Source organism: Balaenoptera physalus (genome assembly GCF_965194825.1).
Source record: "Balaenoptera physalus genome assembly, chromosome: 7".
NCBI classification, from domain to species: Eukaryota; Metazoa; Chordata; class Mammalia; order Artiodactyla; family Balaenopteridae; genus Balaenoptera; species Balaenoptera physalus.
This window is the reverse complement of record NC_138886.1, coordinates 234200-247960: the sequence shown is the minus strand read 5'-3', so window position 1 is coordinate 247960 and position 13761 is coordinate 234200. Positions and strand designations below refer to the sequence as shown.

Genomic DNA, 13761 nt, shown 5'->3' with positions numbered 1-13761 from the left:
CATCCATACGATGGAGTGTTATTCAGCCTTACCTCAAAAAGGAAGGAAATTCTGACAAAGGCTGCAACACGGGTGAACTTGAGAACATTATGCTGAGTGAAAGAAGCCAGACACAGAAGGACGAATATTGTATGATTCCACTTATGTGCGGAACCTGGGACAGGCAGACTTAGAGACTGAAAGTAGATTGGAGGTTACCCGGGGTGAGGGGGGGATACTGTTGCTGAGTGGTGACGGAGCTTCTGCCTGGGCTGATGGACAGGCTTTGAGAATAGAGTGTGGTGATGGTACAGCTCTGTGAAAGCAATTCATGTTGCCACTGAATCACTCTAAAATGGTTAAAAGGGCAAGTTTTATGTCATATACACACACACGCAATAACAATAAAAATGCTAAATGTTACAGTCCTTCAAATTAATACACATTTTTTCCAGCAAAAAAATGATCGTTCTGTTCATACTAATTTATCAACTCCTTTTTCCCATCAAATTAAGTTCTCACTCTTTTTTCTATGTCATTAAATATTCTATAACATTATTTCAAGTGGCTGTGTTGTATTTCATGATATAATTTGTATCATTTTTTTAGATTTGCTGATTGTTTAATATTTATGTTATTTTCAGTTTTTATTGTACACAATGCTTCAACAGACATTTCATAGCTAAATCTTGGCACGTTTGATTTCTTTAAGACAGATTTCTGGGTGTGTGTGTGGAATTGCTAGATCAGAATATATAATCGTTTTTAAGGCTTTTGCTCCCTCTCTCTGAATTGCATCCGGGAGCGTCTGAGCACTCGTTTCCCTGTACTCTTACCAGTGCCGATCATTACGGTTAAAAAAAAATTAACAATTTGATATGCAAAAATGATTATTTACTTGTTTTTTTACTATTTTAATTTGCTTCTCTCAAAGTGAACTTTTTTTGTATATAGTTATTTACATTTGTTGTGAATATTTTTTCAAGCTGGTATTTAGTCCTTTGCTTTTGGTGGTTTTTGAGATCTGGAAACCTTTAATTTTTCTATGACTATCTATAGATAACTGTTATTAATCCTCTCCGTTAGGATGGGTGGGTGAGTTCTGCCCAGTTCTCGGCCAGGGGACGATTTCCCAGCCTCGTCACAGGAGCCAGCGCCCAAGCAAAGCACCACTGAAGAGGCAAGAGGTCAGTGTTCAGGGCTTTACAGAAGCAGCTGGAGCCTGCAGGACAAGTGATTGGAGGAGGTCTGGAGTAGAGAGTTCACCGGTGAGCTTGTTAGCAGCACTCTGGGTGCTGTAGAAGAAAGGGTCCTTGAAATCCAAGACCAATCAGAGAAACCATTCTGTCTGAAAAGCAGACTAGGACAACATTGAGCTGTCTGATGTGTAATTGGAGTCCCAGAAAGGAGAGAAAACCCAGTGGAAAAAAATTTATTGAAGGAAAAATGGTCATAAATTTCCCACATTTGGTGAAAAATAACCTACAGATTCAAGAAACTCAGCAAACCCCAAGCTGGATAAATACTAAGGCTGCCACACCTAAATACATCATGTTAAACTGTTGAAAACCTTAACACAGCCCCAGAAAAACAACACAATACGTGTAAGCGAACATTACGAAAATTTGCCAACTTTGCATTTGAAACGACGGAGGCCAGGAGACAATGGAGTGATATTCTCATTGTGCTAAAAGGGAAGAAAAAAAACTCAAAAAAATTGTCAGCCCAGAATGCTACAGCCAGTAAAAGCGTCCTTCAGAAAGCACTTGTGAAATAAAACATTTTCAGGTACACAAAAGCTGATAGGACTTACCAGCAGGTTTACACTAAAGCTTGTGGGAGGAAAATCCCGTTCTTGGGGATAATGAAAATACTAGAAATGGTAAATACTTGTTTTCTTTAAATTTCTTAAAGGACAAAGGCTGCTTAAAGCAAGAAGAATATTATAAGATGGAGTTTACACAAACTTGGAAGTAAGACAGGACAGCGGGAGCACAGGGGGAGCCAGCGGTGGATGTGAGCAGGGTCCTCGGGTTTTAGTTCTTTCCTGGGAGGGAATAAGTACTGACCTAAGTGGATGGGAAAGTTGAAGGTTGTGATCCCTACAGAACATTAAGGAAATAATTTCAAAGGAGTATAGCTTTAAGGAAAACTTTTTAAAAAGCTAGTAGAAAAAGTAAAACGGAATGTTAAAAAATACTTGTGTAACTAAAAAGCAGGAAAAGAGGAATAGAAACAGATAGGACAAATAGGAAGGTGGTCATCTAACCCTAAAACCATGTCGTAATTATATCCAGTGTCAGAGGACAAGCCCTCCAGCCAAGGGCAGATGTTGGTCTGAGCCAGTGAGCAGGCGAGAACCAGCTCTGCTTCCCTGGAGAACACACGCTAACACACGGACCAGGCTTGGGTGAGCAGGGTCAGGGCACACGTCAGGCACGTGGCAAACAGAAGAATCAAACACAAAAGGCAAAATTACAGAACTTTTGGAGGTTAAGAGGGAAGATTAGCTTTGTGATTCCAGCGTCGGGAAAGATTTCTTCAACAAGACAAAAGTACACAAATGATTGATAAAGTCAAATGCATTAGAATTCAGAATTTCTGATCAACAAAAGATGTCACAAGGTACAACATGAAGGGCAGCTACAACCGGGAGAGGGTTTTGCAGCCAGAGGGCATCAGGGTCTCATACAGATGAAAGAAAGTAACTGGAAGCAATGGGTGAGGAAGGTGACCAGGCAGTTCCCTGGAGAGGAGATGTGTGACCGGGATATGCTGGGAAGGCGCCTGCCTTTCAAGCACCTGAGACACCCCATTCCCTGGCCGTAGAATCCCGTGAAGTCCACAGCTGAGCCCACCTGGGGGAGTAGCACACGTGTGTCATTGTTGGGGGGGGTCTCGGTGTTGGGGGACCCCGTGGGCAACTCTTGCACGAGGAATCCGGGAAACGTATTGCAATGTTTGGTGAATATTGGTGAAAAACAACGAGTCTTCCTCGACCAAATGCACAAACTGGGCTAGTTTTACATCAGTTGACATAAGTGAACTAGTGCTATGTGTTCTCTACAAAGTGAAATCTCCAAACCATAACGTTGAACTAAATATGAATTGCAGACAGGTACATGATATGTTATTTATAGACAATTTAAAAACATAAAACCGTCATTTATGGATACATGCACATGTAGCAAAAGTATCAAGAGTGGTGTCAGCATAATAGCCGTTGCATTCAGACTGGTGATCTGGAAGGAGCCTTTTTGTTGAGATGGTTCAGTTAACGTGGCACCCTTAGTGTCCTTGAAAAGATGGAGCTAAAAGCCATCTAGGAGGTGTGCCCGGCGGCCAGCGGACGCAACCTGGAGGTGGTCAGGCGCCGTGACGAGTGTCAGGCTGCACGGCGAGCTTGCCCCATCACGCTGTGATTTCTCGGGACCTAAATGCATTTGTGTTGCAGGACGCAGAGGGCTCCACCTGTTTGCACCTGGCTGCCAAGAAAGGCCACTATGATGTGGTTCAGTATCTGCTTTCCAATGGGCAAATGGATGTCAACTGTCAGGTAAACCACCTCGTCCACTCGTGACAGCACCTGACGGGCTGGCCAGAGGCGTGGTCCTCCTCCGTGATAATCCTGGCCCCTTCCACCCTCCGAGGCACCCCACCCCCCACCCCTGCCAGGTCCTGGAAGGCCTGGCCCCATCCTCCGCCCCCGTCCACCTCCCTCCTGGCCCGCCCACTGGCCGCTCGCCAAGCTCTGTGCCGCTGCCCGGCTGGGGGCTTGTCCTGAGGTGTCCGCCTGCGCTGCCCTGGTCTCCTTGTGGCCTGTGTTCAGATGCTGCTACACAGCAGGGTCTCTGGCCTCCTGTGTGCCGTGCCGCCCCCGTGGCACCTCACCGTCCCCCCCAGCACTGACCACTGTCGCACATTCCACCTCCTCCCCTGTGTGTTTTCTTCTTGTGCACCTGCTGTCAGGACCCCGGGGTGGTGTTCGTGTGACCTGCAGTGCCTGGTTACAGAGCAGGTCCTGTGCGTGTCTGCTGAGCGAGTGAGTGGCTGGGGAGAGCCAATGAGGGTGGGGCCTTCTAACTCACCAGGGGCCCCTCCTGTTCTCTGAGACCCCGTTCCGCTCCCCGGGACCCCCCCCTCATGACTTGAAGCTCTGGGATGACCATCTCCCATCACAGCGCCCTGCCCCCCCATCTTCTGGCCCAGCCATTGCTGCTAACCCAGCTCCCGTGCCCACCACCCTGACTGTGAGACCCTCCCAGACGGACCAGAAATGCAGCTCCCTGCAGTGTGGTTTGTCCAACCTCTGTTCTAGTGGGGTCCACGGGCCCCCTTCCCCTGTGTTGGTTTTTTATCTCCCACTCGGTCGGGTTTTGTGAGTTTCTCCCCCGAAGCTGGGCTGTGTTGCCCCTGCCGTGTCCCCAGTGCCCATGGTAGGCCTGCAGGGACCATCTCGCTTTAGTCATGGAGGCCGTGTGCATCCACCAAGAAAATGTGGCGACTGGAAAGTGGCGAATGTTGTGCTAGAGTGTTTGCAGAGTAGGAACTGGCACCATAATACTCGTTTCTTAAGAGTCGCCTCCGGGCTGGAGCGGCAGACAGCCAGCTCATGACAGCCATGGTCCAGCCTGCAGGGGGCTCAGCCCCGGTGAGCTGCTGCTCCAGCCCTTAGAGAAGGGGCTGGGACTTTTCATGGCCTCCATTCATCTCTGGGCCTGATGTCCATCCGTCTGTCTGTCTGTAGTTCTTGGCTGTTGCTCCTGCTTTGTGCGTGGAGTCTGTCCTGGGACCAGAAGGGTGGGCAGGCGCGTCCCGGTCAGTGCTTCCCGCCAGCCGGGCACAGACTCTGCAGCTGGGTCTGCTCCACGGCCTTCTGGCCTTTTTCTTAGGTGACGCTGTCACGTGCGCACAGGTGTGTCGAGTTGCCCGGTGGGCCCAGCCTGCTCGCTGAGATCCCCAGGCAGCGCTCTGAGCCTCAGTTTCCTCCAACAAAATGGGGACTCAGGCTGGCTCCCGCCCCCCGGGACCTCCTTGCAGGTCCCAAGTGATGAGGTGCCTCACACCTTGTGTCTCTAGGAGCTGTGATGGATGTTTGTTTCTTTCTTTTGAAATTAGGATGATGGCGGCTGGACGCCCATGATTTGGGCCACTGAGTATAAGCACGTGGACCTTGTGAAACTGCTGCTGTCCAAGGGGTCTGACATCAACATCCGGGACAATGTGAGTCTCCCCCCGGGGAGGCGGACCCTGGAGGACTGGGGACGGGTGTGTCGGGTGGCAGTGTCCTGGCGCCTGCCTGTGGCTCTGACCTCTTCCCATTGAGTCGCCAGCCATGTGTTGACCCAGTGCGGTTTCCAGTGGTTATTCTGTGTGTCAGCCAGCTGCTGGATGTGAACCGAGGGACACAGGTCCCTGAGACCTGCCCCTCGGGCAGAGCTGCATTTTTAGAGGTTTTTAGAGACACTGACTCCCATGTCTGTGGTGGCGTCCGAGACCACAGGGCCCACCCCACACCTGGGCCAAGGTCGGGGGACTCGCCAGTCCCTCTGGGAACAGCCCTCCGCTGTGTATCAGTGGGGCTGTTTGGCCACAGGCAGCACCAGGCACATCTGATGAACTCCAAGAGGTATTTCTCGGGCGGGCTTCAGGGACCCACAGAACCGGTCGGGTGGTAGGGCTGACAGAGTTGGGGGGGCTGCTCTGGCACAAGCCCCTGTGCTGCTTCCCAGGCGGAGGGACAGGGCTCCTGGGACACAGACAGGGTGTGGCCTGCAGAGCTGTGTCCACCTTTACAGAGTTACCCAAGCCATAAGTAGGAAGTCTAGCCACACACTCATTAAACGGATAATGGAATAAGGCAGGAAGGTGTGCCCACCCCTCAGTTCGGAGCCCTTGGTGGACTGTTTGAAGAAAGGATGGGAGCAGTGGCTGGTCGGTCCTCCTGGCTGCTCCGCGTGAGGACCCTCCCGCACCCAGAAAACAGGAGCAGCGGCTCCCAGCCGAGGGCCGGGCACGGCTGGTTGGGGACGTCTTTGCCAACTCCACAGAGCTGGGCCCTGGGACATGAGAGCAGCTGAGGGCCGGGAAACCCTGGGGGCGTCAGGTGAGGGTGGCGCGGAGGGAGGCGACAAGGTCCGGGGAAGCTACAGCACACGGCAGTCACACTCCGCCGTGTTCCTCGAGGGATGGGCTCGTGGTTTGGAGCAGCCTCGGCCCTGGGTGCTCGAGCGGGAGCGGACCGCTGGGCCCACGGGCAGCGCACGGACTCGCAGCGTCCAGCAGTGTAGGCCCCGGTGGTCCTGAGGGGTTGGAAGAACTGATTGAGTCGTGTTTGTTATTTATGCGATGAAACAAGTCACTGTTTTATTTCAACAGCTTCATTGAAGTATGACTGGCGGACTGTGCTAGTTAAAGTGTACAATTAGATAAATTCTAACCTAGCCACCATCACGCAACCAGGACAGTGGATGTCACTTCCTGCTAGGTTTCCTCCTGCGCCTCCTAACGTAACCAGCCCGCCTGCTTCCTGTCGCAGCTGGGCCCCCCTCAGCCTCGCTCCTCGTAGTCCCGTCCGAGTGTGGGTCCCCCTCCCTTTCTGTGGCTGCGAGAGGCCGTCCGCTTGCTTGTCCTGCGCCTGTGGACCGTGGCCGGGCTCCCTGCTCAGGTGCCGCCACTCCTGTGGGTGCAGCCGTTTCCAGGGTAGAGGGTCTGGTTCCTTCACAGTCTCCCCAGCACTTAATGTAGTCGGTCTCTATCTTCTTTGGTGAAGGATCTGTTCAGGTGTTTTGCTCATTTTTTACTGGATTGTTTATTTTCTTATTCTCTAGTTTGGAGAGTTTTTGTGTATTCTGGATACAAGTCCTTTACCAGATAATGTGTCTCATAAATCCTAACCATTGTCTTTGGAGGAGCACATGTTTCTAATTTTGGTGAAGTCCAGTTTATCAGGTATTTTTTGTATGTATCATGTGAAATCACTGCCAAACCCATGACCGTAGAGACTCTCTGTGTTTTCAATCGCAGTTCCTTAGGTTTAGGTGTTAATGTTCATATGTGGTGGGAGGTAGGGATCAGGCTCTCTCTTCTGCTGTGTGGGCCTCTAGCTGCTCCAGCAGGGTGTTTAGAAAGCAGCCTTTCTCCCTAGATTGGCTTTGCCCTGTGGCTGGACTCAGTCTTCTGGGCCTTGACCTGGGGTCTGTCTTAGTGCTGGGGTTGTGCTCTCTTGATGAATGCAGCTTCAGGACCTGTAAGGAGAACCTTCCAGTATTAGCTTCCATTTCTCCCTCCCCAGCTTTATGCTGTTCCTCTCGTGCATTTTACTAAATAAACATCACAGTACAGTGTTGTTTGTTTAAACAACGGTGACCTTTGGAAAAGGCTATAATCTGGCGTGTCAGCTCCCGTGGTCACCTCTTCCTCAGGTCCGTCCATCCACTGCTGTTTGCTTCTGTGCATCTAATGTCCGTTAGCATTTCCTGCTGTGCTGGGCGGCTTGTGATGGATTCTTTCAGCTTTTTAATGCCTGCGAAGTCCTTATTTTCCTTCACTTTTTAAAAAAAATTAATCTATTTATTTATTTTTGGCTGCATTGGGTCTTTGTTGCTGCGCGCGGGCTTCCTCTAGTTGTGGAGAGCGGGGGCTACTCTTTGTTGTGGTGCGTGGGCTTCTCATCGTGGTGGCTTCTCTTGTTGCAGAGCACGGGCTCTAGGCGCATGGGCTTCAGTAGCTGTGGCATGTGGGCTCAGTAGTGTGGCTCACGGGCTCTAGAGCACAGGCTCAGTAGTTGCGGTGCACGGGCTTAGTTGCTCCGCGGTATGTGGGATCTTCCCGGACCAGGGCTTGAACCCGTGTCCCCTGCCTTGGCAGGTGGATTCCCAACCACTTCGCCACCAAGGAAGCCCTTTTCCTTCACTTTTGAAAGATATTTTGCTGGATATAGAATTGTAGCATGGCAGTTTTTAATTTCAGTACCTGAAACATTCTTCTTCCCTGAGGTCTCACTCGATGCATTTCTGGTGAGAAAGTCTTGGTGGCATCCTTGTCTTCATTTCTCTGTATGTAACACATCTTTTTTCTTTCAGGTGCTTTTAAGGTTGTCTCTTTATCACTGGAGTTTAGCAGTTTGATTATGAGGTGGCTGGTGCTGTGTGTGTGCACATGTGCACTTAGGCTTCATGGAGCTCCTTGGGTCTGTGGGTGTGGGGTTTTATCCAGCTGGAAATTTCCCAGTCATTTTTTCCAGTGCTGCTTCTGCCACCACCCCACTTCTCGAGGCCCCAGTTCCACGTGTGCCAGGAGGCTTGAAGTTGTTCCACGGCTCACTGAAGCGCTTTTCATTTTCTAAAATTATTTTTACACTCTGGATTTCTGCTCAGCTGGTTTTATTGCTCTGTGTTCAAGCTCACTAGCCTGTTCCTCCACAGCGTCTGTTATGCTGTTAATTCCATCCAGCGTGCTTTCACGTCAGTCGTCATGGTTTTCAGTTCTGAACATTCTGCTTGGGTCTTCTTGGTATTTTCTGAAATGTGTCTCTCCTGAACACACAGTTATTCCAGCTGCTTTGATGTCCTCGCTTGGTGGTCTGTGTCAGTTCTGGGCTTGATTGGCTGGTTTTGCTCCTCATTCTGGGTCACGTTTCCTGCGTCTTTGCACTCCTGGTCACTTTATGCTGGACACAAGACATTGCGAATTTACCTTGCTGGGAAGTTCTGTGTTCCTGGAACTGTCGTGAGCCTTCCTCTGGGTGCAGCAAAGTGACTTAGGAATGGTCTGGTCATTTTGGGTTTCGCTCTCTAGGCTTGTCGGGTCTCGGCCCGAGGCTGCTCTTCCCTCCTGTGTGGGGCCCGTGCTGAGCCCTCTGCACCTGGCCTCGGGGTGTGTCCTCCGGGAGCTCCAGGTTTGGAATGCACAGCCCTCCAGAGGCCTCTTTCCCAGCCCCACAGCCTGCTCGGCAGCCCTGCTGCCCTGGCCTGGAGCCCGAGAGGGATGGTGAGCGGGTGGCCCCAGCCCCGTGCTCCTCTCTCGGGGGGACAGCCGTTCACTGCCTGACGTCCGGTTCTTGAGAACTGTTATTTCACACATTTTGACTGTTCTGTCTTACTCTGGTTCTTTCAGGTGTGGAGGGGGGTAAACCCAGTGTGGTCCCTCTTGCCCCGTCTTTGCTGGAAGCTCCATCAGACGTGTAGGCCTGTCGTAACGTAGCTGGTGGACCTCAGAGAGGCTGGGAGACGGCACAGTCCCCCCGGCAGGAGGGCTTAGGGGCCTGGGAAGTTCTCAGAACCTAATTCTGGTGATAAAGTCACAAATCGTTCTGATGAAGGAAAGAGAAAAGAGGCCCCTCAGGAGACTGCAGTTGCACTCAGGAGCTTGCAGATGTGCAGAAGGTGGAAGCCAGAGGGTAGAGAGCTTCTGAGAGTAATGGCCAGGAGGGGAGGCCAGACAAGCCCCGGCCTTTCAGGACACCCCGGGGCTGACGGCAGGGCCAGCCCTTAGTTTTCTCTGTTGGAAACAGACCGATGATGTCGAGGGTGACAGACACAGACCACTTAGCTCCTGCTTCGCTTCTGTCTTTCCTGAAGTTGGTTGAGCTGGAGGCGTGGGATGTACGTGGGTGTTGGGATGGGGCGCTGGGCAGTGCAGGGGGTGCCCCGGCCTCCCAGTCACCCAGACGTGCTGCGCCCCTTGGTGTTGTGGGTGGCGCCCCGGGGCCCAGGCTGCGCTTTGGTCCTGGTGGTTCCCAAGGGCTCGACTGTGTGAGCCAAGCACACGCCCTGCCCGCAGAGCAGAAAGAACAGGCAGCAGCCCCATCTCTGAGGCTAACTCAGAGAAAGAGAACCACTACAGCGTCACTGGTTACGTCCCTGAGGGAGGAAGGGAGACCGGGGGCTGGTGAGCAAGGGAGCGGGGGTGGGGGGGGTTGGGCGCTGCTCCTTGGGCGGCCGGGCTCCCGGGCTCCCGGGCTGTCCAGCCGGCCGCGTGGGTGGGCGTGGCTCTCCTCGCGCCGTGTCCCCAGTGTGGCAGGTCGAATGTACGGTGGTTCTCGTTTAGACATTTTCTTGTTTTTAGGGTTATTCTTCACTGTTATCTTATGTAAGTTGTTTTTTATTTTCCTTCTCTTTCCACATTTATTTGTTCAGAATTGTAGTCTTATTAAAAAGAAAAATTGTAGTCTCCTAATGAACTTAATGTGAAAGTTTTGTTATCACATATATAATCTATACCTGGTAAATCATATATTTTACATGTGGCACAAATATTTTTGTAATTTTTCTTTGCTTCATTTAAAGTTTTTAGTTTTTTACGAAATAAAATTTTAATTAATCAAATTTGTCTTTTTCAAATCTCGTACAAGTATTACTCTATCCTGCAATCATAACTGTGTTCCAAAGTCAATATAATTTAAAAAATAAACTGTCCCTAGATGTTATATTACTTACGTGTCGTGTTTACGGTGGTCTAATTGAGGTTGATGTTTTCTTCTATTTTTAACGTATTCTGTACTGTGATAATGTACTTTTATAACGAAAACAAGACGGAATGGAAAGGAAGCCTCTGTCGGGTGGGCCACGCCGCCCCCTCGACCTCACACGCTCGTGTCTTCCGTGCAGGAGGAGAACATCTGCCTGCACTGGGCGGCCTTCTCGGGCTGTGTGGACATCGCCGAGATCCTGCTGGCCGCCAGGTGCGACCTCCACGCTGTGAACGTCCACGGAGACTCGCCCCTGCACATCGCCGCCAGGGAGGACCGCTACGCCTGTGTCGTGTGAGTGGCTCCGGGTGCTCTGGGGACTTTCTGCGGCGGGCGAGGCTCTTCTGTTCACGCCTGCGGTCATCGTGGCTCCGGGAGGATCGTGGTGAAAATCCCCGAATACCCAGGTCACACTTGGAGGGGAGCCCCATCCTAACACCTCCGCTCGGGGCCGGAGCAGCGGCACCCACGGGAGGGCTGGAGGGCCAGCTGGGAGCCCCCCCCGACCACCACCGGGAGCCCCTCCTGCGTCACTTTTGCCCGTTGCCGTCAGGTCCAGAGCCTTTGCTCTGCTCCTGGCGGTAGCTCAGGGAGGTGTGGCCCCCACTTCTCATCTCACGGGGGCCTGGGACTAGGGGACGCCCCTCCGGTGGGGCCCTCGCCCTCTCAGATTGGGACCTTGGGGGCACAGGGCTCTGGCGCACCGTCTGGCCCTGACTGGGTCAGGCCTCGGATTGCCTGCTGGGCGTTGACCGAGCACATGGCCGGCTGGGCACTGCTGCCCTTTTCATCCTGAGGGTGCCTTTGAATGGAAAAGCCAAGAAAAATCAAATACTATCCCTAGTTATTTACATGCTCTTCCCTTCAAGGAAAAAGGGGACTTTTGACAGTAAACGGGGGAGAAGAGTAATGATGTCTGTCCTTGGTGAGCGGAAGCACCGGCCGGTGGGCTGGTTCATCTGAAAGCGGACGCTGCTTCCTCCTGATTTTTACTGACCGTTGTCATCGTGCGAATCTCACCCTTGTATCTTTTGACTTGAGATCTGAATGTTCTGTGGACTTGCGTTTCCCTCCAGCCTCTTCCTATCCCGGGACTCCGACGTCACACTGAAGAACAAGGAGGGGGAGACGCCCCTGCAGTGCGCCAGCCTCAACTCGCAGGTGTGGAGCGCCCTGCAGATGAGCCAGGCGCTGCGCGACGCGGCCCCCGACAGGCCCGCCCTGGTGGAGAAGACAGTGAGCAGGTGAGGCGCGCGAGACCAGGGCCCGCCTCCGGGCAGGGTTGGGGGTCGGAACGGAAGCCTCTCTGGGCTGGGCCAGGGCTCACCGGGAAAGCTGGCGCCCCTTCCTGCGGCAGAGACATCGCTCGGGGCTATGAGCGGATCCCCATCCCGTGCGTCAACGGTGTGGACGGCGAGCCGTGCCCCAGCAACTATAAGTACGTGTCTCAGAACTGTGTGACGTCGCCCATGAGCATCGACAGGAACATCACCCACCTGCAGGTCAGCGCTGGGGGGGCCCTGCTGTGGGAGGCTGCGTCTGCGGCCCCCAGAGCAGCCTGGGCAGCGGGGAGGGGTGCCCTCAGGGCCGCAGTGGCTCTGCCCCGGCCTTCCCCCTCCTGGGGCTGCGCCCGCCCGGTGTCTGAGCCTCCTCTCCTCCTTTGGGTCCCTCCCCAGCCCCTCCTGCGAGCCCCCGAGGCCTCGTGCCTGAGCGTTCTCTCCACACCCTCCTTCCTGAGGGGCGGCACGCCCCCGGTGTCCTCAAGAGTCAGGACTTTGAGGACTGTCACTGGAGTTGTGAACAGCACTGGGGGGCGGGGCGGGGCCCCATCTGACGCGCCCCTCCCCCCAGTACTGCGTGTGCATCGACGACTGCTCCTCCAGCAACTGCATGTGCGGCCAGCTGAGCATGCGCTGCTGGTACGACAAGGTGAGCCCGCGGGGGGGCCTGGCTGGGGAGGAGCGACAGAGGCCGGGGCGGGGGTGGGACCAGGCCGGGTACTGGGGGCGGAGCCCGCGCTCTCTGTGGGCCCTGGGCGTGGCCAGAGGGAACTGACGGGGCGGCAGAGGTGGCCATCCCTGAGCCTGGCCTGGAGGTAGCTGAGCAGCCGAGGAGAGAAGGGCTCCCAAGGCCGGTGTCTGAGACGAGAGCCCTACCTGGCTTTGGTTTGGGGAGTTCAGAGGTCATTGTTGGGGGAGGAGCCAGGGTGTCCTGGGGTGGAGAGGGCACACAGGCCCGGCGTGGAGGCCACTGGCACGGAGTCAACATTACAGCAAAGGGGGTGTCAGGGTGTTGTCCAAACAAGAGGCTCAGGTGTCGTGGGCAGGACTGGCGGGGCTCAGGTCTCCTGGTGTTTCCTGCGAAGCCTGGCCGTGCTGAGAGGGGGCAAGTTCTTAACTCCTCAGAGCAGCCACTGGAGCTGCCAGGGCCTCGGACTCGGCTGCACAGCCTGGGCTCAGCCCAGCTGCTCTGCTGCGTCCCAGGTGTCGGACAGAAAAGCGGTGGCAGGTCCCTCCGGAGCTGGGGGTTTGCAGAGTGGCGGGTAGTGCTGGCAGGTGGTACAGGCTGGAGGCTGCAGAGCAGGAGTCCAGGGCCCCGCGAGCTGGCGGCCTCAGGGAGGCTGAGAGAGGGTGACGGGGAGGGGGAGGTCGACTGGGGCAGAGAGGCTGGCCGCAGTCAGGGACCAGGGAGGGCTGTCCCAGAGGTTTCCAAAAGCCATGGAGATTCCTGGCCAGAGGCTTCCCGTGGCCTTGGACAAAGCGTGAGCGTGTGGCCTTACCCTGTCCTCCCAGGTGTAGAGTTTGGCCAGAAACCATGCTTTCTGGGGCGGTGTTTTGATTTGAGGAGGCATGTTGGTGTCAGTTATTTAGCCCTCGCTGCGCGTCTGTCCGCAGGACGGCCGGCTCCTGCCCGAGTTCAACATGGCGGAGCCGCCCCTGCTCTTCGAGTGCAACCACGCCTGCTCCTGCTGGAGGACCTGCCGGAACCGCGTCGTGCAAAACGGCCTCAGGTGAGGTGCCGCGGGCTGGCGCCAGGGTCTCCGTGGTAAAGTTTGAAAGCAGTCAAGTCCCTTGGGCAGCTCTCTAGTTTCACGTGTGTGTCCACAAACGGGAGCAACGTGTGTTTAGCGTACGTGTGTTTGCACGTGGAGGTGGCTTCCTCGGAGCTCTTGACCTCTGCTGGTGTTAGAGGTTGACGTAAAGAGCGGAAGCCTTCCATGTTTCCTACCCGCTCAGACTTGGGTTCAGGTCAGACGGCCCGAAGGCAAGAGGCAGGCTTGCCGAGAGCTGCCTGGTCCAAGCTCACGAGGT

At 54.0% G+C, this 13761-nt stretch overlaps 1 protein-coding gene across 11 annotated transcripts in view; it reads left to right on the top strand.

Moving 5' to 3' along the window:
- EHMT1 (euchromatic histone lysine methyltransferase 1) overlaps positions 1-13761 on the top strand; it is a 151929-nt gene that overhangs the window by 125012 nt on the left and 13156 nt on the right. For 10 of the 11 annotated variants that reach the window (XM_082469404.1, XM_082469403.1, XM_082469398.1 and 7 more), the window contains 7 exons: positions 3434-3535; positions 5098-5202; positions 10590-10744; positions 11527-11694; positions 11808-11952; positions 12302-12379; positions 13345-13460. In XM_082469404.1, the coding sequence (XP_082325530.1) occupies positions 3434-3535; positions 5098-5202; positions 10590-10744; positions 11527-11694; positions 11808-11952; positions 12302-12379; positions 13345-13460 (869 nt within the window). Of the gene's footprint in view, positions 1-1065; positions 3400-3433; positions 3536-5097; positions 5203-10589; positions 10745-11526; positions 11695-11807; positions 11953-12301; positions 12380-13344; positions 13461-13761 lie in introns of those variants that run through there. The other variant, XM_082469399.1, reaches the window with a different exon arrangement.